Here is a 21,557-nt window from a genome sequence, read left to right as displayed (position 1 = left end):
CAATATAGAAATAATTCATATAGATAAAAACTTAAAGAGTTGAGTAATAGTTTAATGTCTAAATATAATACATTCTTGTCTTTTTAATAAATTCTAAGCACATCTTCTTATCTAAACAGTATATTTGCTATTTTTTTCCCCAGTGATTAGAGGTTTTCTTTTTCTATTAGCTATTTGTGGAAATCCTTTCCCTTCCTTAGTTACAAGAGAGTAATTTTCTAAAGTGTATTTTGTTCATAAATTGTTTCCTTTCATGCTTTCCACTGTATATAATTTGAAATAAAATGAAGAAATTGTTTGAAAGATCTATTTTTCTGAAGTATAATGGAAAATAGGGGAGAATGATCTTCCTGATTATTAAAAATCAGTTTTAATAAGTGCTACCTTAAGTTTTTAGACATTATCCTTTACATTTTAGCAATACCATAATTTTATAAAAGAATACTATTGGAATAATTTTAGGTGCCATATTAGGAATTAGAATTTGAGTGTTTTTAATGAATATTCTGAAAAAAGGCTATTCAGGTGTTTACTTTGTGTTGTGTATAGTTCCTATTTGAAATAGAAGGTCTGTTTCTACCCAGTTTTGTTGTGTATTAACCAAACAAATACACTTTGAGTACCCTGCCTCCTGTGAATTTTGTGCCATGCCTTTTACTATTTATAAGAATTAAGTAATTCTCATCCTGGCTCCCCACTAGACATAACTTATATTGCAAAATAAATCCTCCAAATACCAATGCTCAGACTCTACCTCAGACCATTTAAATTGGAATCTTTGGAGATGGGACCTGGTCATAAGTATTTTTGAGAAAGGCTTCAGTAGATTCTATGGTTAGGGTTAATTACAATTTTAGTAAGTCAGTAAGCTTTCATGTTTATTCCTTTTGACATTTAATTTATGAACTATTTAATTTGGATGATTTTCTCTTTCATATGAAGAAAAATGTGAATTTCTTTTAAAAGACTTCATAGTGTTTCACAATAAAATTTCATTTTCATTGGCCTCATCAGAGTGAGCTGTTTTCCGCCCCTCCCCCCCCATACCCTTTATAAGGTCCAAGGAACTGGAGACATCGTCATTTCAAATGCATATGTGGACCTTGTGCCAGCGTCTGCTATTTCAGCTAAGACACCATCTGAGGTAGGTTATAACCACTGATATTCAAGTCATGGCCTTCTCCGGTAGCTCAGCTGGTAAAGAATCCGCCTGCAATGCAGGAGGCCCTGGTTTGATTCCAGGGTCAGGAAGATCCCCTGGAGAAGGGATAGGTTACCCACTCCAGTATTCTTGGACTTCCCTGGTGGCTCAGACAGAAAGAATCCGCCTCCAGTGCAGGACACTTGGGTTTGATCCCTTGGCTTGGGAAGATCCGTTGGAGGAGGGCATGGCAACCCACTCCAGTATTCTTGCCTGGAGAATCCCCATGGACAGAGGAGCCTGGCGGGCTACAGTCCATGGGGTCACAAAGAGCCTGACAGAACTGAGCGACTAAGCACAGCACAGCATCCAAGTTATAGCCTGATTTATGAATTTCAGTTGAGATCACTTTAAGAGTGTTCAGTCTACTTTAGAAAATTTAGAGCTATGAAAGATTCTTAATTCTTGAACTGCTGCTGCTGCTGCTGCTAAGTCACTTCAGTCATGTCCGACTCTGTGCGACCCCATAGACGGCAGCCCACCAGGCTCCCCCGTCCCTGGGATTCTCCAGGCAAGAACAATTCTTGAACTAGAGACCATTAATTCAGAACTGCTTGGAAGAAAAGGAATATTTTGAAAATTACGAATTTCTAAAAAAGTTTTTTTGTGGTGATACTAGAGTATCTTTTAAGAGAATATAATTGATTTTCTAGTTTTAGAGTAAATAAATCACTTGTTTAATAAGAAATCTTAAGTAAATAGTATTTTGGAGAAAGGTTAAAAAGTTAAATATCTTGTACCTTTTTTTCAATTTAAAAATTTGTATAAAGTATTCAGTGCATATATAAAAGCAGTAGCATATATTATTTATTAAAACATTTGTATTACTGTCTATTAACATGCTGAAATTAATAAAAATATTTATATTCTGTCTGCAGAATATTAACTTTGTAATGTTGAAGTTTTCAAATCCATGATATTTGTGTTTCATTAGCCATATTATCACATAACTGAATGAAAATTAAAATCTCTTTAAAAAGAATCTAAGATCAAAAACGTACGAAATTTTAGAGCTAGAAAGAAATTCAAGTTTCATGTAATTTAGTCTCATTTTACAAATGAAGAAATGAGATCACAGAAGTTGATTAATTTGTCCAGTATCTTCCTGCTGAAGTCTATTAGGATATAAGTTGTTAAGTTAGTTCCTAGTCTACTTGTAAAATATTACTTCTGAATTCTGATAAAAGTAAAATTCTTTCACTAAGGGGATCAAGGTTCTGGATGACATAAATAAATAGAAAGGTGTGAAAGAAGAGTAGGGTAACAAAAACCAGTTTGCCTTATTTATGTGCAGGTTTTTAAAAAAATTACCTTACTGCCCATTGATTTTGTGATAGTTTTTCCCCTTGAGTCATTTTTTACATATCTTTTAAAATGAAATGATTATCTTTTCTGTTTTTGCTAGGGTGCGGGGCTTCAGAGTACCCTTGTGTTTGAAGAAATAGGTCGCCGCCTTCAGGGTATTGGGCAAGAGGTGGTAAAGAAAGTTGGTGCTGTGTTTGAGTGGCATATCACTAAAGGTGAAAATACTGCAGCCAAGTGGAGTAAGTCCTGTCCCTATAATATTCTAAGATAACTCTTAGTCAATAGGAATAAAGTATCCTTGTTATAACTAAAGCCTGTCTCTTTGAAGGTAGGTACCTTCTTCAGTAAGGTGTTTTTTTTTTTTTTTTTTAATGGGAAATAACGAGTTTCATGGGCTGCTCTTGTGGCTCAGCTGGTAAAGATTCCACCTGCAATGCAGGAAACCTGGGTTTGATCCCTGGGTTGGGAAGATCCCCTAGAAAAGGGAAAGGCTACCCACTCCAGTATTCTGTCCTGGAGAATTCATGGACTATACAGAGTCAGACATGAATGAGCAACTTACATGTTCAATGGGTTTCATGGCCCTCAGACATGTATGTTTTTTAGAGATGAAAAAAATTAATTAAAATGAAAATAATCTGTTTTGAAGATTTCATTGTAACACCCAAAATTAGTACTTTAAACGGTTGCCTTAGCTGTATGCTTCTTTAATCTTCAAATTTCTCTTAAACATAAAGAAAGTACATCAAGTTAAATGAAATATTTTAAAATTTTGAGTAATTATCATTATATTTTAACAGCTTTAAAATCATTTTTCTTCCTCCCTCCCCCAAATTAACATTTTGGATTACCGCCCTTAATTATCAGTATAAAATCATAATTGTTTTCTCAGTATATAAAACTGGCAATCAAAGGTACTATCAGAGTGCCATTAGCAACCTGGCAAGGTATCCAATATAAGCCAAGTTGCTGCAGAGAGAAAGCAGTCATGCTTCCATTCACTTACATGGAGCTCGGAAAGAACCTTACTACCATTTTATGAAGAAAGAAAAGTTAGGTGTTAAAGAGAGAAAGGGAGAAGAAATATTTTTTGCCATATCTTTTGTATCTGTTGTGTAACTACATTCTTAATCATGGCACAGACTTTTCTGTTCTGTGGCCTATTAAGAGACTGCAGGGTCCAATTTTAATTTAATTCTTAAAGTAAAGTTGGGGAAGGTAAGGTGAAATTACTAAAGATGAGTAAAAATATTTTTCTAGATTAGAAAATTTTCTCTTTTATTATGTCCACATAATAAAAGCACTAACACTTTTGTGGACTCGCTTTGCTAGTCAGCCAGATCTGTCAGCACGTTTTTAAGTATCCAGTGTCTATGTCGTGACAGAAAAATGTGTAGCTTTTTCAGGTTTCACTGTGTTTCTCTATAGGTGAAAGGACAGTGAAGTGAGTATACATCCATTCTCTTTCTCATCGTCAATCATACAGACTGAGAAGCCATTGCTTCTAACAATGAGGGTATCTTAGTTCAGGATGCTGTAACAAATATACTATCGACTGGGTAGGTTAAAGAGCAGAAACTTACTTTCTTATAGTGAGGAGGCTGGAAGGTCCAATGTGAGGGTTCCAGCAGGGTTGGGTTCTGGAGAGACCCCTCTTCCTGGGTTGCAGATGGCTTCCTTCCTACTGTTTCCCCACAAGGCAGAGAGAAAGATCATCTCTCTCATGTCTCTTCTTAGAGAGAGACACTAATCCCATTATGGAGGCTCTACTCTTATGACCTCATCTAAACCTAATCGCCTCCATAAAGCTGTTTCTAAATACCATCATTGTTTGGAGATTAGGGTTTCAACATATGAATTTTGGAGGGATACTAACATTCATTCCATAGCTGACAGCCATTCATATTTTGAATCATGAAACATGCTGTTAATAAACTTTCACCATCGTTTCTTTACCTTTATTTTATAGACTATTCTAGCCTTACTTTGATCTGTAGAGCATTCTTTCTTTATATTCTAACTATATGTTTATTTTATAGAATATTCTAATCTCTAGAGATGCTGGAGAAATATGGTATCCCAGTGAACATTCACTGAAAATTTTTGGATTTTCATGTGTTTTGTCTTGAAGTCCCAAGTGATAGGATCCTTTTATTTGTAGTCAAGCATCTATCTACCAATGTGGTATAGGGAGCATTCAGAATAGTTTTTAGCTCAAGGATTTTCCCCTTCCTTCATAATCGTGAACTATTAACAGTGAGATCTCATGTAGTTAAGATGGGCTAAGGAGCCCCTGGAATGCTGAGGGGCTCCATGAAGTGGCCTGTGACTGGCTTATTTATACTCTAGGACCATATAAACTTTTAGGCCCATCTCAAGCCTGGTTGTAATCCTTCTCATAGTACACTACTATGAGTATAGCAGTATACTATGGTGGTACCTGAAAGCAAGGATTGTAGGCTGTACTTCTGCAAGTCCCACAGCTGATGGTATGAACTATCTTCATTCATAATTTGTACACTACATATCATGCAGATTATGTGTCTATACAGACTTTTTTTTAAAGAAAAAAATCTTTAAGTTTAGGATTTTACTTGCACAGTAGAAACTACTATTTTGTAGATTTTTATTGTTTTTATTCTAAGATTACTGTTTTAGAGTGCCTGTTTAAGTACCATGTAAATCAGACTGTTTTATTCCTTATTACAACCAAAGATCACTGTAAATGTTTGTTAATACCAAAAAATTAAAGATGTATCTCTAAATCAACTGAAACTTTTTGAGACCATCTTCTATTATGTATTCCTAGAAAAATTTTGAAGTTTTGCTTAAGTGATTTTGGTTTCATACAGGTTTCTTTTTAATATGACAATTCCTATTCCTTTTAGGGACAGTATTTTCATTATGTAAATTTTGGTATATATAAGTATAAAGTGGGAAATACAGATGTATAATCCCACTACTCACAGTTAACATTTTTGGTGTTTGTCCTTCTGGAAGACATTTGTGTTTATAGGAAGTTAATTCAGAAGGGGATAAAGGAAGCCAAACATGTAATATGAATTTCAGTTCAGTACAGTCGCTCAGTCGTGTCTGACTCTTTGTGACCACATGATTCGCAGCACACCAGGCCTCCCTGTCCATCACCAACTCCCGGAGTTCACTCAGATTCACGTCCATTGAGTCAGTGATGCCATCCAGCCATCTCATCCTCTGTCGTCCCCTTCCCCTCCTGCCCCCTATCCCTCCCAGCATCAGAGTCTTTTCCAATGAGTCAACTCTTCTCATGAGGTGGCCAAAGTAGTGGAGTTTCAGCTTCAGCATCATTCCCTCCAAAGAAATCCCAGAGCTAATCTCCTTCAGAATGGATTGGTTGGATCTCCTTGCAGTCCAAGGGACTCTCAAAAGTCTTCTCCAACACCACAGTTCAAAAGCATCAATTCTTCAGCGCTCAGCTTTCTTCACAGTCCAACTCTCACATCCATACATGACCACTGGAGAAACCATAGCCTTGACTAGATAGACCTTTGTTGGCAAAGTAATGTCTCTGCTTTTGAATATGCTATCTAGGTTGGTCATAACTTTCCTTCCAAAGAGTAAGCGTCTTTTAATTTCATGGCTGCATCACAATCTTCAGTGATTTTGGAGCCCCCAAAAATAAAGTCTGACACTGTTTCTACTGTTTTCCCCTCTATTTCCCATGAAGTGATGGGACCAGATGCCATGATCTTCGTTTTCTGAATGTTGAGCTTTAAGCCAGCTTTTTCACTCTCCTCTTTCACTTTCATCAAGAGGCTTTTTAGCTCCTCTTCACTTTCTGCCATAAGGGTAGTGTCATCTGCATATTTGAGGTTATTGATGTTTCTCCTGTCAATCTTGATTCCAGCTTATGCTTCTTCCAGCCCAGCGTTTCTCATGATGTACTCTGCATAGAAGTTAAATAAGCAGGGTGACAATATACAGCCTTGACGTACTCCTTTTCCTATTTGGAACCAGTCTGTTGCTCCATGTCCAGCCCTAACTGTTGCTTCCTGGCCTGCGTATAGGTTTCTCAAGAGGCAGGTCAGGTGGTCTGGTATTCCCATCTCTTTCAGAATTTTCCACAGTTGATTGTGATCCACACAGTCAAAGGCTTTGACATGGTCAATAAAGCAGAAATAGATGTTTTTCTGGAACTCTCTTGCTTTTTCCATGATCCAGCAGATGTTGGCAATTTGATCTCTGGTTCCTCTGCCTTTTCTAAAACCAGCTTGAACATCTGGAAGTTCATGGTTCATGTATTTCTGAAGCCTGGCTTGCAGAATTTTGAACATTACCTTACTAGCATGTGAGATGAGTGCAATTGTGTGGTGGTTTGAGGATTCTTTGGCATTGCCTTTCTTTGGAATTGGAATGAAAACTGACCTTTTCCAGTCCTGAAGTCACTGCTGAATTTTCCAAATTTGCTGATGTATTGAGTGCAGCACTTTCACAGCATCATCTTTCAGGATTTGAAACAGCTCAAGTGGAATTCCATCACCTCCACTAGCTTTGTTCGTAGTGATGCTTTCTAAGGCCCACTTGACTTCACATTCCAGGATGTCTGGCTCTAGGTGAGTGATCACACCATTGTGATTATCTTGGTCGTGAAGATCTTTTTTGTACAGTTCTTCTGTGTATTCTTGCCACCTCTTCTTAATATCTTCTGCTTCTGTTAGGTCCATACCATTTCAGTCCTTTATTGTGCCCATCTTTGCATGAAATGTTCCCTTGGTATCTCTCATTTTCTTGAAGAGATCTCTAGTCCTTCCCATTCTGTTGTTTCCCTCTATTTCTTTGCATTGATCGCTGAGGAAGGCTTTCTTACCTCTTGTTGCTATTCTTTGGAACTCTGCATTCAGATGCTTATATCTTTCCTTTTCTCCTTTGCTTTTCACTTCTCTTCTTTTCACAGCTATTTGTAAGGCCTCCTCAGACAGCCATTTTGCTTTTTTGCATTTCTTTTCCACGGGATGGTCTTGATCCCTGTCTCTTGTACAGTGTCATGAACCTCCGTCCATAGTTCATCAGGCACTCTATCTATCAGATCTAGTCCGTTAAATCTATTTCTCACTTCCATTGTATAATCATAAAGGATTTGATTTAGGTCATACCTGAATGGTCTAGTGGTTTTCCCTACTTTCTTCAATTTCAGTCTGAATTTGGCAATAAAAAGTTCACGATTTGAGCCATAGTCAGCTCCCGGTCTTGTTTTTGTTGACTGTATAGAGCTTCTCCATCTTTGGCTGCAAAGAATATAATCAATCTGGTTTTGGTGTTGACCATCTGGTGATGTCCATATGTAGAGTCTTCTCTGGTGTTGTTGGAAGAGGGTGTTTGCTATGGCCAATGCATTTTCTTGGCAAAACTCTATTAGTCTTTGTCCTACTTCATTCCGTATCCCAAGGCCAAATTTGCCTGTTACTCCAGGTGTTTCTTGAGTTCCTACCTTTGCATTCTAGTCCTCTATAATGAAAAGGACATCTTTTTTGGGTGTTCGTTCTAAAAAGTCTTGTAGGTCTTCATAAAAGCGTTCAACTTCAGCTTCTTCAGTGTTACTGGTTGGGTCATAGACTTGGATTACCATGATATTGAATGGTTTGCCTTGGAGATGAACAGAGATCATTCTTCGTTTTTGAGATTGCATCCAAGTACTGCGTTTTGGACTCTTTTGTTGACCATGATGGCTACTGCATTTCTTCTAAGGGATTCCTGCCTGAGGTAGTAGATATACTGGTCATCTGAGTTAAATTCACCCATTCCAGTCCATTTTGGTTTGCTGATTCCTAGAATGTCGATGTTCATTCTTGCCCTCTCCTGTTTGACCACTTCCAGTTTGCCTCGATTCATGGACCTGACATTCCAGGTTCCTATGCAATATTGCTCTTTACAGCATCGCACCTTGCTTCTATCACCAGTCACATCCACAACTGGGTGTTGTTTTTGCTTTGGCTCCATCCCTTCATCCTTTCTGGAGTTATTTCTCCACTGATCTCCAGTAGCATATTGGGCACCTACTGACCTGGGGAGTTCCTCTTTCAGTATCCTATCATTTTTCCTTTTCGTACTGTTCATTGGGTTCTCAAGGCAAGAATACTGAAGTGGTCTTCAGACACCAAATTTCAGTGTCTATTTTTTTTTCTAAAAATCTTTATCAATTAACAGCGATATGTAGGTATCAGCACTGGCCTTTCTTTCTTTGTTCTGTCCTTCCTTCTGTCTATCTATGACGGAATTCTACCTTTTCCCTATAGGTGAAACTATATTACAAGTTGAGTTATAAATATAAAGCACAGAATTTTTGTAGATACTGGTCATGGAAAGGAATGAGACAAGAGTGAGAAAAGTTGCTGGAATTGTGTGTCTCACAGTTGGCAGAATAGAACTCTGTAGAGATTTATAAAATATACAAGTGATTCATTCTGACAAATATGATAATTTTTTTAAATATAGTTCAATAACCAATTAATATTTTCACCTTATCTTAGTGTCACTTGCCTTGTAGACTGTATTAGAAAACGTGCTTACATTTAGTAATTGCCTTTTATTAACCTAGGCAAAGGGTTTTTTCTTATATTCCACCTCAAAATTGGAATATTTGAATCCTATTAATACTTACTTATAATTGATGCCTGTGGCTTTTGTTTATTTGTTATTTTGTTTATCTTCTTCCGGTCCTAATTTATCAAAACTAACAATCAAATTGGATCTTGGAGCTTTCTCTGAAAGTGTTCATTATTCTCTTTAGTTATCTGTCTTTGATTTGATTCTAAACTGTGTGTATCTCTTTTCAGTTCTAATTGTTTTCTTGCAGTCTGTGTCACTGAGCTAAATCAGAGCTGGCAGCAGTAGAAAGTACCTAAGATTTTCGGCTTATGATGTTTTTTATGGGACTTCCCTGGTAGCTCAGAAGATGATTCCATGTTGGCATCTCTTTTTTGCATCTTGGTGCTTAATGACATAAAATAGGTGACTAAATACCTTGACTTAGGGAATACCTATTTTTTTTTTTGCGAGCTGTTTTTAAACTGTTTTTCTAAACATTTCAGTTGTCCCAGCCTTGTTCATATTATGGCAAACGCAAACCTGTTTAGAGAGAACAGGCTCAGCTACTTTGTTCACCTGTGGAACTGGGGTTACACAGAGTGACTACCCTTAAGCAAGTCTAGAAGCCAAGAGGTTTGCGCTCAGTGGCCTGAAAGATGCATCCCAACCAAGAGATCCTCGACTGTGCCCATCTTCCCAGCTCCTTCCTGTATCTCGCTGTCTAGACAACACGAACAGTGAATCGCTGGGCAGAGGTGTGTCTGTGTCGGGATTTTTAACAACCAAGTTAGTGTGCATCTACAGAGAATGAGGACAGTTCTGGTACAAGGCTTGGTTTTGGCTGTGGAGTAGGAGGCATCTTCATTGTGTCTTTCAAGTTTAGGCTCCTCTGAGGCCTGTCGTGCTTGGTCATGTAGGAGCTGGGGGGCTGCCTGAGCGAGGACCAGTGTGGTCTCTGCCTTGCTGGGCTGAGGTGGTCTGACAGAGGCTAGTCTTCTTGCTAAGAACTTTCCCCTTTTTAGCCCTCTTTTTGTTTATCAGCACTAGTTATTAGCTTTCCACAGAAAAAAGTTTTATTGCTTTATGAGAATCTGGCTGTGAAGCAGCAAGTAAAACCGAGTGAGTGAGAGGGCAGGTAGATAGCACTTCATTAGAAGGGCCTTCATTAGCTAAGAAATTTACTCCACACTGAAGTATTAAGATTGTATGAGTCTGGTTTTATTCCTGAGCAAGACTAGTGCATACAGTGGGCCTTAGACTCACTTGTGAAAAATTAAAACAGTATCTGTTGAATGTCAGAGGTTTGCTTTTCTTTAGTCTTTCCTTTCTACCCTCTGACCCCCTCCTATTAGTCTCTCCCTGCTCCTTCCTTGCCTGCCTTCCTTCTTCTCTTATTCTACTTTTGTTTTTAACTACACAAATAACGCGGAAAAACATGTTTGTAATATGTATGTGCCAGTAAGAACAGAGCCTTTGTTCTTCACGCCTTATTCCTAGTATCTTGCATATTGTCTGAGAACCATAGAAGAAACTAAACAATGAAGTGAGTGAATGAAACAAAGCAAAAAGTTCCGCTTCTTACCCTTTCTCCTCCCCAAGGTAACCGTTAGTAGTCATGTTATTTTTTTTTGTTTGTTTAGTTTAGTTTAGTTGGCAAAATTATCTTCTGTGGACAGTGGGAGTGATTTAATTCTGTCTTTGCAGCAGAACTTGGCTAACAAGTCTATATAATTTTTTTTACCTGTGTGTATCTTTTCTTGATCCTAAGTTGGGAGTTCCCTACACACTCTTAGGGAGAGTGATGTGATCATAGCTTCTTTGCAATAGGAGAGAAAGCACATTCAAGAGGCTAAAGCTGGATGAGTGGAATTGGCCTTTCTGGATGAGTGGTCTTGGTCACATGTATGACAATGAAAACTTTGTAAAATGTAACTTTAACGTAAAGCTCTGTGCTATACAGAGAGCAATGAAGGAGGTAAATTTTTAATATCTTTTCCAGTTACCCAGCCTATTTCTGGGACACTTAATCCTGCTGTCCAAAACAGTTAAGGGAAAAGATTTTAATTTTAACCTTTATTCACAACAGTTAGGGCAATAAGCATTTTATAAATACATGACTAATTGAAATACTTTAAAATTTTTAATTTTACTATCATTTAATTCATATGGAAGAACCTTTGATGAGTTCAAGTTATTGGAAAGCGATGAGTGTGCATTCCCTTCCCCAACCCCAACCAATATGCAATTGTTTTAAAATTCCATTTTCTTCTTTTATTGACTATAGAGTCTTTATTTGAATCTAAAGACCTTAATCATATAACTTCCAACCTCTTAACTTCATTATATTATTTTACATTGATTCACTTTTCAAATCTCTCTATTGTGTAAACTTCTTCAATGAAGGAAAACTATTATTGATTTGATTCTTTTGAAAATCATATTCTTTATAAAAAGGACATCTCAAAAAATAAATGATTTAAAAAATTTTTTCTAAGTGATATGTAATATATAATGTAGAATAAACACCACAGTAACTCTGAAACTGTTAAAAATGTTTGCATTTATCTGGTTCATTTTATTCTCAAGTTGTAAAGATAAAATGACTGATATTGATTTCTTCCTATTTTTCCCAGCTATTGACCTGAAAACTGGTTCTGGAAAAGTGTATCAAGGCCCTGCAAAAGGCTCTGCTGATGTAACCATCACACTTTCAGATGAAGATTTCATGGAAGTAGTCTTGGGCAAGCTTGATCCTCAGAAGGTAAAGTTCTTACAATGTTTATTTATTAGTCATTATTTTTTCCTATTTGACAGTTGCAGTTTTTGGCTGACTCCAAAATTCTAATTTATAAGACAGATTTTTTACAGCTCTGAAGAAAGAGTTGATAGCAGTATTCAGGTTGACAGATCATATATTTTTCTAATGGAGTTTTTCAGTCAATAACTTGTTAAAAATAAAGTTTTGAGTGAAATTCTTCTTCAGCAGATAAACAATATAAAACTCATATCTAGACCTTTTAATTTATTGTCATTAGTTCAGAGGTGAAAAACCATATGATATTTCATAAAATTAGACATTCTTCCCTGATATATAAGATTAAGAACTTGTCTTAATCATCATGGTAAACTGAAAATAGAAAGATGGAACATAATAGCCAGTATCTTCCTGAGGGTAAAACATTTAGAGACATTTCGGTAGAAAATCATGATTAAAACAAGAGTACCTTCACTGACCATTATGAGTTAATATTGTTCTAAAACCTCTGGGTAATCCACAGACACACAAAATTAAAGTAACTGATGTAGCAACTAGAAGGGAGGAGGAAATTTTGTGATTTTTGGATCATGATTATGTAGCTAGAAATCCCAAGAAGATCATATTATTCTTATATCAGAGGAGTTCAAACAAATGGTTGATTGCACAGTAATTATTTAAAAAGAGCTTTCACATAGCAGCAACACCAACTAGAAGATATAATTTAAAAAATTTGTTTATAATAACTGCTCAAAGTTCCAAGTACCAATGAGTACCAAAACAATAAAAGCACAGTGCTTATTTGCAGAAAACAATACAACTTTACAAGTTACAGGACAATTTGAATAAAGGATAAAATGTTCAGTTTCCTTGGATAGAAAGACTAGTTTAAAAAGAATTATAACGTTGTATTGTGGTTAAAAATACATTCTTTTGGGATCAGATAAGCCTGAGTTTCAATCTTAGCTCTTACATCTACTCTCTAAACCTTAATTTTCTCATTGTAAAATGAATAATGATAATCCCAAATAACTAAATGGATGATAACTAAATCCACTAATATTCATGAAGAGCTTACTATAATGCCAGGTATTGGGTGAGCTCTCAGTTAACTCTTTCCCAGGAATTTATTTAGTACCTCCTTTTATTTGGGTGCTTGATGTGGCTAAACAAGACAGTGCCCCTTCTGGGCAGAGCTTAGTTCTAGAGGAAAATGGAAAAGAAATATAATTTCAAATACAGAGAAAAATAAGTCAGAGTTATGGGTTACAGTAGTGGTTGGCAAACTTTTTCTGTAAAGGGTCCCATTGTAAATATTCTAAGCTTTGCAGGTCAGATGGTCTCTGTTGCACCTACTTGGTTCTGCCATTTACAGAGTTAAAGTAGCATGGATTTTATATATATATATATATATATATATATATATATATATATATATATATATAACCAATGGATGTAGCTGAGTTCCAATCAAATTTGTTTATGACCGAAAACAGGCAACAGACTGGTTTTGGCCTTTGGGCTGTAGTTTGCCAACTCTTGGATTAGAATGTGACAGGATGGAGGCACTATTTTAGATAGGGTTGTTCAAAAAGACTTGATAGAGACCTGAACAAAGTAAAGATGAGGGAATGAACAATAAGGCTAAAGAAACAACCAGTGCAAAGGCTGGAGGCACCAGTGGCTCTGCTTATTGGATATAATAAGTGTGAGGAGGCCAACAAAATGAGCAGTGGGGAGAGAGACACGAGGGGAAGAGGAAAAAGTAGGCATGGGTTAATCATACTGGACCTTGTAGATGTTGGTGAGGAGTTTAGATCTTATACGTGATAGGAAGCTGTTGAGCTCTAGATTGTGAAACATGTATACTATCATGTAAGAATCGAATCGCCAGTCTATGTCCGATGCAGGATACAGGATGCTGGGAGCTGGTGCACGGGGATGACCCAGAGAGATGTTATGGGGAGGGAGGTGGGAGGGGAACGCATGTACACCCGTGGTGGATTCATGTCAATCTATGGCAAAACCAATACAGTATTGTAAAGTAAAATAAAGTAAAAATAAAATTAAAAAATAAATAAAATAAATGTTTCAATGACAAAAAAAAAATAAAGGTCATTATGGCTAGTCAGTGAATAATTAAGTGTTCTTTTGTAAGATATATTTGAGATGCCTTTAAAGGATTAAATGTAGGATTTAGGGAAACCTTTATGTGACATTTATATAATCATTAGGAATATCAGGTCTTTGGGGGTGAATAATAATGGGAAGTTGCATAGTAAATGATAGTGCTTTGTGTCATTCTGTGTACCATTCTGTCAATACCAGACAGAATGGAATTAAATGTGAAATAATTAAAGCAGAGGCAAAACTTGACAAAAACATAGCTGTTTATTATTCTGAAAGATCTAGTCTTCATAGAAGTTCTAATCAACACTAGAGGTTTTCTAAACTCATTTGGCTCAGTCATGCTCTGCCGCACCTTGGTGCCATCAGCCCTGTTCTTCAGCTGTCGAACAGCTTATGTCCTAGTGTGCAGTGTCTCTGCACCAACTCTTGTCAGCTTTGGTGGCTTCCTTCAGCGTCCATAAAAATGGCTTCCCTAACCAGATGACTCTTCGTTTATTGATACTATGTCAAATTCTCTTTCAGTCCATTCTGTATCAGCTTTTGTCTTTACTGGAAGCATAAAATGTACAAATTCCAATATCTATTTCAAAACATCACCATTCTCCAATACCATCCCTTGCTTGTTTTTGTTTTGTGAGTCTTACTACTGCTGTTGAACTTCAGACGCCTCCAGTTTGTTGACACCCCCACTTTGTGTCCGTCAACGCCGTTCTGTCTTTTCGTCTCTTCTTGTTCAGCTTAGATTTTGTGGTCCATCATAATATCTCCCTTGAAAATGTCCTCATCTCCCTGTATATCTCTCATCTTACTTGGGTGGAAAATTCCACCCTATTTTAACTCTACTCTCTGCCATCTTTCTGTCTGTACCAGAATAGAGGAAGGAGTTAGGAGGAAAACCGTACAACTAGACAAGTTGGATTCCCTTTAAAATTTTGATTTTTGTTGTTTATTTGCTAAGCCATGTCCAGCTCTTTTGCGACTCCATGGACTGTAACCCACCAGGTTCCTTTGTCCATGAGATTGTCCAGGTAAGAATACTGGAGTGGGTTGCCATTTCCTTCTCCAAGGGAATCTTTATGACCCAGGAATTGGACCTGCGTCTCCTGCATTGGCCAGCGGGTTCTTTATCACTAAGCCACCAGGGAAGCCCCAAATTTTGATTACAAATCTCAAATAGTCTTTAAGCACTGTCTAGCAATCTTACCGTGATTTTCCACTCAGCTTCCATTCCTATTGTCTGAGATGTGTTTTTCATATTTGTCTTCAGCTGCTGACCTTTCTTCATGCTTCTTTGGGAAAAAAAAGAAAGACCTCAGATGAAAATATTTACTTTCCTATCACCAGATCTATTCTATTGGCATTTACATGTGTGTGTATTAGTTGCTCATCGTATCTGACTCTTTGTGATCCCATGAACTATAGCCTGCCAGGCTCTTCTGTCCATGGAATTCTCCAGGCAAGAATACTGGAGTGGGTAGCCATCCCTTCAACAGGGGATCTTCCCGACCCAGGGATCAAACCTGGGTCTCCCACATTGCAGGTGGATTCTTTAGCATCTGAGCTATCAGAGAACCCCATCAGCATCTGCATTGATCTTCTTTTTTTCCTGTATATTACATTGAAGGAAGTCTCCCTCTTTCTGTCAAAGATGTCTTCATTTCTCATCCAAGTATCTACTTAAAGTCATTGTTGCTCTCCTTCCGCTTTTTTCTACATCATTCTCTTTCATTTCATGATGTAAGTGTCCTACAGCACAGAGGCAAGCTAACACAGATCTTAAAGCAATCCCCATCCAGCATGCCATTTCAAATCTTTTTCCTTTTCACAAAAGAATTGTCTAAACCAGTGCTGTCCTGGTTTTAATATTAGACATGTTAGACATACAATGTGAGCTACATACGTAATTGAAACCATGGGATTCTCCAGGCAAGAATACTGGAGTAGGTAGCCATTCCCTTCTTCAGGAAATCTTCCCGACTCAGGGATTGAACCTGGGTCTCCTGTGTTGCAGGCAGATTCCTTACCATCTGAGCTAAGATGTGAAGCCCCATATAATAATGTGAGCCACATATGTAATCAAAAATTACATAGTGGCTACGTTTAAAAAAAAGTTAAAAATAAACTCAAAAGGACTTGAAGACTTAAACATAAGACATGACACCATCAGTTCAGTCAGTTCAGTCACTTAGTCGTGTCTGACTCTTTGTGACCCCATGAATCACAGCACGCGAGGCCTCCCTGTCCATCACCATCTCCCGGAGTTCACTCAGACTCATGTCCATCGAGTCCGTGATGCCATCCAGCCATCTCATCCTCTGTCGTCCCCTTCTCCTCCTGCCCCCTATCCCTCCCAGCATTAGAGTCTTTTCCAATGAGTCAACTCTTCTCATGAGGTGGCCAAAGTTGTTGAGTTTCAGCTTCAGCATCAGTCCTTCCAAAGAAATCCCAGGACTGATCTCCTTTAGAATAGACTGGTTGGATTTCCTTGCAGTCCAAGGGACTCTCAAGAGTCTTCTCCAACACCACAGTTGAAAAGCATCAATTCTTCAGTGCTCAGCTTTCTTCACAGTCCAACTCTCACATCCATTCATGACCATTGGAAAAACCATAGCCTTGACTAGACGGACCTTAGTCAGCAAAGTAATGTCTCTGCTTTTGAATATGCTGTCTAGGTTGGTCATAACTTTCCTTCCAAGGAGTAAGCGTCTTTTAATTTCATGGCTGCAATCACCTTCTGCAGTGATTTTGGAGCCCCCCAAAATAAAGTCAGACACTGTTTCCACTGTTTCCCCATCTATTTCCCATGAAGTGATGGGACCAGATGCCATGATCTTCGTTTTCTGAATGTTGAGCTTTAAGCCAACTTTTTCACTCTCCTCTTTCACTCTTATCAAGAGGCTTTTTAGTTCCTCTTCACTTTCTGCCATAAGGGTGGTGTCATCTGCATATCTGAGATTATTGATATTTCTCCTGGCAATCTTGATTCCAGCTTGTGCTTCTTCCAGCTCAGCTTTTCTCATGATGTACTCTGCATATAAATTAAATAAACAAGGTGACAATATAAAGCCTTGACGTACTACACCATAAAACTCCTAAGTCCAGTGAATATTTCTCTGTCTAGGTCTTTCTCAGCCTTTTCGTAGCATTTAACTCAGGTAACCACCAACTTTTTGAAATAATTTCATCCATTGCCTTTTATGACACCTTATTTTCCCATTTTGCTTTTTCCACCTTTGGCTATTCTTAATCTCCTGTGGTGTCTTCTTCTTTTACCCCTAGCCATTGGGTTTTGGTATTTCTGAGAGCTCATTTCAGGACTCTTCTCTAAATAATACTCCTAAATGAGTCCATCTATCCTAAATGAGTCCATCTATCCTGTGGTATTTAGGGCCATCTATATGTTGTCATCTTGCAGATTTAATTGTCTCACTCAGTCATCTTCTCTGAGTTCCACTCTCTACTTGCATCTCTGATGGGACACTTTATTATGCCCCATTTAGAACTTGGGATTTAATTTTCTCCCCCAAGTCTGTTTTCAGGAAATGGCACAATTATCTGTCTACTGAAATTAGTATGCTCAATAATACAAGAATTGTCTTGGCTTTTTTTTTACCTTTGTATCCTTTCTATCCTTAATCCTGTTTGTTATTTCTCCAAAATGTATCTTTAGTATTCATTTTCTTCTCTTCATCACTAGGGATATCATCATGACCCAAGTTTCCATCATCTCTCACCTGGCTTTCTGACTGGTCTTACTACACTTAGTCTTGCCTTTCCACCAATCTGTTCACACGGAAGCCAGAATAATCTCTTAAGAATAAAATCAGATTATCGGTTATTCCACCTGATAAAAACCTCCAGGATTTTCTTTTGCACTTAGATAAAATCTAAACTACCTGTTATCATATTGTTTGTGACGCTTCCCTTGCTCATCTCCCAGCCTCATCCTACACTGCTTGCCGTATCAATTATACTAAATCAGTTTACATTGCCTTTCTCTTAGTTCCTTCCCATCAATTTTTATTCCTTCAATGTCTATATATTTGCCTTTTCGGGAATTTCAATCCCTATCTTTTTGTAGGACTGGCTTTGTTTTATCCAGAGTAGTTCCCTCCTGTTACAGTTTTTCATAACCTCCTTAATAGCATTTATAAGTCTTTAATTACTTGTTCACATTTTGTTTTTTTGACTTCCCTATTGTAATGTTAGCACTGTGAGAACAGGGAGAGATGTCTCTTTTCTAGCATAAAATATTGTCGAGGGTACTTTAGATTCTCAGTTAATACTTGAATAGATTAAAGCAAGGGTAGAAATAAGGAACACAAGCTCAATAATAGTAGTTTAGGCTGTGTAGAAATGTAAAACTTCTGCTTGTCAGACTCCCTCTATAAGACATTCCATAAACCTCGGGAAAAAAATGATGGTACATAGTATATTGGTGTCAATAACCTATAAAATCTATGAGCAACACCAAGACCTCAGTGTAAAAAAATGAGCAAAAGACATGAACCAATAATTAATGAGAGAGAGAAATACATACACGAGAACAATGACTAATTTTTCCCAGTATCTAAAACATGCAAATCAAAGCATGTCATTTTTGCCTCGGATTTTCAAAGATTGGAAAAATAGAATTATTAAGGTTGGGATAAGAGAATTTACACATAGCTAGAAGGAATATTAATTTGATGCCATCTTTCTGGAAAGCACTGTGAGAGTTTCCCTGACTTCTTTTATGGCAACTTACAGTTCAGTAAAAAAGTTTTATGGCATTTCTAGGCTAAAAGAAATACCTAATGGTTCAGTTTATTAAATAGATCTAAGAAGAGTAGTTTTTTGTGTTGTCTTTGACCAATGTCACTGTATTTCCTTCAAAAAATTTAAATACTCCAAAGTGTGTTTGAGTTCACTGCAGTGCCCTAGTGCACTGAGGAACAAAGTTTGAAAACCATGATAATGGCAGTATGGTCAAGAAAATCTAAATGCCATGGTTCAGTAATTCTTCTTCTAGGAACCTGTTCTAAGAGTCCACTAGGAACAGAGATTTACGTACAAAATTCTTCTACTCGATAGCAACCACCAAATATTGGTGTACTTACTTCAAGGAAATAGGTGTTCTTATTGGTTGGTAAGTCCCTCTCAGATTGTAGCACCTGGCAAGCAGGTCTCAGTAGTGACTCTCTGCAGGAGTTGCAGACCATCATTTCTGTAGCTTCACAGTGAAAGCAGTCTTAGTTTTAAAATTCCAGTCTCCAGTTTGGAAGCTTAGCACTTGATCCTGATTGAATGAAATTATCCTGTATTAATTTTGGGATAAAAAGTTTAAGTAGTTTTTGCTTTTCCTCCAGGTGGTGAGGATTTGGTACACAGATTAAGTTGCTGCTATTTAATGATCAGGAGACACTGTTAAGCAGAGAGCACCCAAATTCAAGTCCTGGCCTATTTGTTGCTGGCACTATGGTCTTGAGCATGTTTTTAAGCTTTCTGAACATCTCTTTTGCTGGTATGCCCAGTTCAGGTTGATGGCTGTGCTTCTCAAGTGACATTTTATTTGTGGGGCTGCTTTGTAATGTTAAGTATGCATGGATATTACTATTTTTTTCAATGTAGCTAAAAATCTAGAGACTTCTTTTCACTTCATATTCCATATCTTATTTTCTCATTAAGCTATATGTGTTTTATCATTTTTATTTTACTGTTAGCGAACAGTAGAAATTGAACAGAAACTGAACAGAGTAGAACAGGAGAAATTGCACAGATTTCTTTTGTCAGGTCAGAAAAGAACTGGAGCTCTTAGTGTTTTAACATGACGGCCTACTTGTAATGATGAGTTTAGTACCTACTTCCATGTCAGGCGCTAAGCAAAGAACTTTACACACTGTTTCATTCAACTCATACAACAAAGCTGCTATTTAGGTGCTGTTGTCATACTCTTTATAGATAAGGAGGCCAGAGCTCAGAGAGGTTAAGTCGTTTGTCCAAGCTCACCTTCCATTTAGTGGCAGAGCCTAGATTTTAACCCAGGCATTCTAATGCCACAGCCCAGGATCTATGTACCACTTTGTTAGACTATCTTATTTTGCCACTATATGGCCTTCTGTTTCATGAATATATAGTAAACATTTTAAATCTATTTTTAAAAGTTCTGAATTGAATGTTTTTATTGTTAGTAATACAGTAAAGCCTTTTATTCATATGGTCTCAAATTCACATTTAAGAACATAGATTAAAGCCAGTAGCATAGGTTGAAGCAGAACCACCAGATCTTTCCATTCTATGGTTTTCTAAAATATACAAGGCATTGTTATTTTTTCTTAGATATCTAAAAATTGGGTGCTATCTATAATCATTAAACTATCATTGCTAGATAAAAGTTGCCTTTGTTGTCTGGAGTTATTAACTCAATTGTATTCAGTCTTAACAATGATCTTTTTGAAAAAGATAGAAACTGTGATGTAACAAAGGTTGGTACTCTGTTTTCCCTTTCCCCTTTCCAGGCATTCTTTAGTGGCAGACTGAAGGCCAGAGGGAATATCTTGCTGAGCCAGAAGCTCCAGATGATTCTTAAAGACTATGCCAAGCTCTGAAGGATGTACTATGTTCTTAATTACAACAGAAAAATTAAATACTCTCTTTGCCTAAATATGCAGAAATAATCCAGCAAAAATGATCAAAATTAAGGTACAGGGAGAATTGCTTAACATTTTCAGAATCCAGATAACTTTCAGATTTTTATTTTCTACTAATTTTTCATGTTATTATTTTTACAAGGAATTGTAAGTTGGCACATGATTATCCTTCTGTCCTTAGACCAATGTCTTCATAATAAAAAATTTTCACCCAAATCTAGTCTCTTTAGAATTGGGATAGCATTTATAAGTTGTAAGGAAAATTAAATGAGTAGAGGCTACTTTGATGTCTTTTACACTGTATTATTTTCTCTTTGATTTATTGATACCCCAATTTTAACATGAATTTTCGTATTGTACTCATTTGCATACGTTGCTATAATAGAATTCCATTTTAAGGCAAGATAAAGGTCTTTGTGTGTTTCCAGATTTTCTTTAAAAATTTAGCAGTCGTTGATTTATAGTATCAACTACTTACAAAACAGTAAGACGGTAGGCTCTGAGAGGATATCAGAGGGCAGACAGACTGAAACCCCAATCACGGAAAACTAGCCAATCTTATCACATGGCCCACAGCCTTGTCTAACTAAATGAATCTAAGCCATGCTATGAGGGCCACCCAAGATGGACACGCCATGGTGGAGAGTCCTGAAAAAATGTGGTCCACTGGAGAAGGGAATTGCAAACCACTTCAGTATTCATGCCTTGGGAACTTCATGAACAGTATGAAAAGGCAAAAAGATAGGACACTGAAAGATGAATTCCCCAGGTCTGTAGGTACCCAATATGCTACTGGAGATCAGTGGAGAAATAACTCCAGAAAGAATGAAGGGATAGAGCCAAAGCAAAAACAGCACCCAGTTGCGGATGTGACTGGTGTTAGAAGCAAGGTCTGATATTATAAAGAGCAATATTGCATAGGAACCTGGAATGTTAGGTCCATGAATCAAGGCAAACTGGAAGTGGTCAAACA

At 37.2% G+C, this 21,557-nt stretch overlaps 1 protein-coding gene across 1 annotated transcript in view; it reads left to right on the top strand.

Moving 5' to 3' along the window:
* The window catches only part of HSD17B4 (hydroxysteroid 17-beta dehydrogenase 4), a 112,529-nt gene extending 91,673 nt beyond the window's left edge, over positions 1 to 20,856 (top strand). The window contains exons 21-24 of the mRNA XM_052642823.1: positions 1,058 to 1,144; positions 2,607 to 2,745; positions 11,704 to 11,831; positions 20,453 to 20,856. Of these exons, the coding sequence (XP_052498783.1) occupies positions 1,058 to 1,144; positions 2,607 to 2,745; positions 11,704 to 11,831; positions 20,453 to 20,542 (444 nt within the window). The 3' untranslated portion in view covers positions 20,543 to 20,856. The remainder of the gene's footprint in view (positions 1 to 1,057; positions 1,145 to 2,606; positions 2,746 to 11,703; positions 11,832 to 20,452) is intronic.
* The last annotated feature ends 701 nt before the right edge of the window (positions 20,857 to 21,557 follow it).

This window comes from Budorcas taxicolor, chromosome 7, assembly GCF_023091745.1.
Source record: "Budorcas taxicolor isolate Tak-1 chromosome 7, Takin1.1, whole genome shotgun sequence".
Classification (NCBI taxonomy): domain Eukaryota; kingdom Metazoa; phylum Chordata; class Mammalia; order Artiodactyla; family Bovidae; genus Budorcas; species Budorcas taxicolor.
Note: the sequence above shows the minus strand (reverse complement) of the source record. Positions and strands in the feature narration are given on the sequence as shown.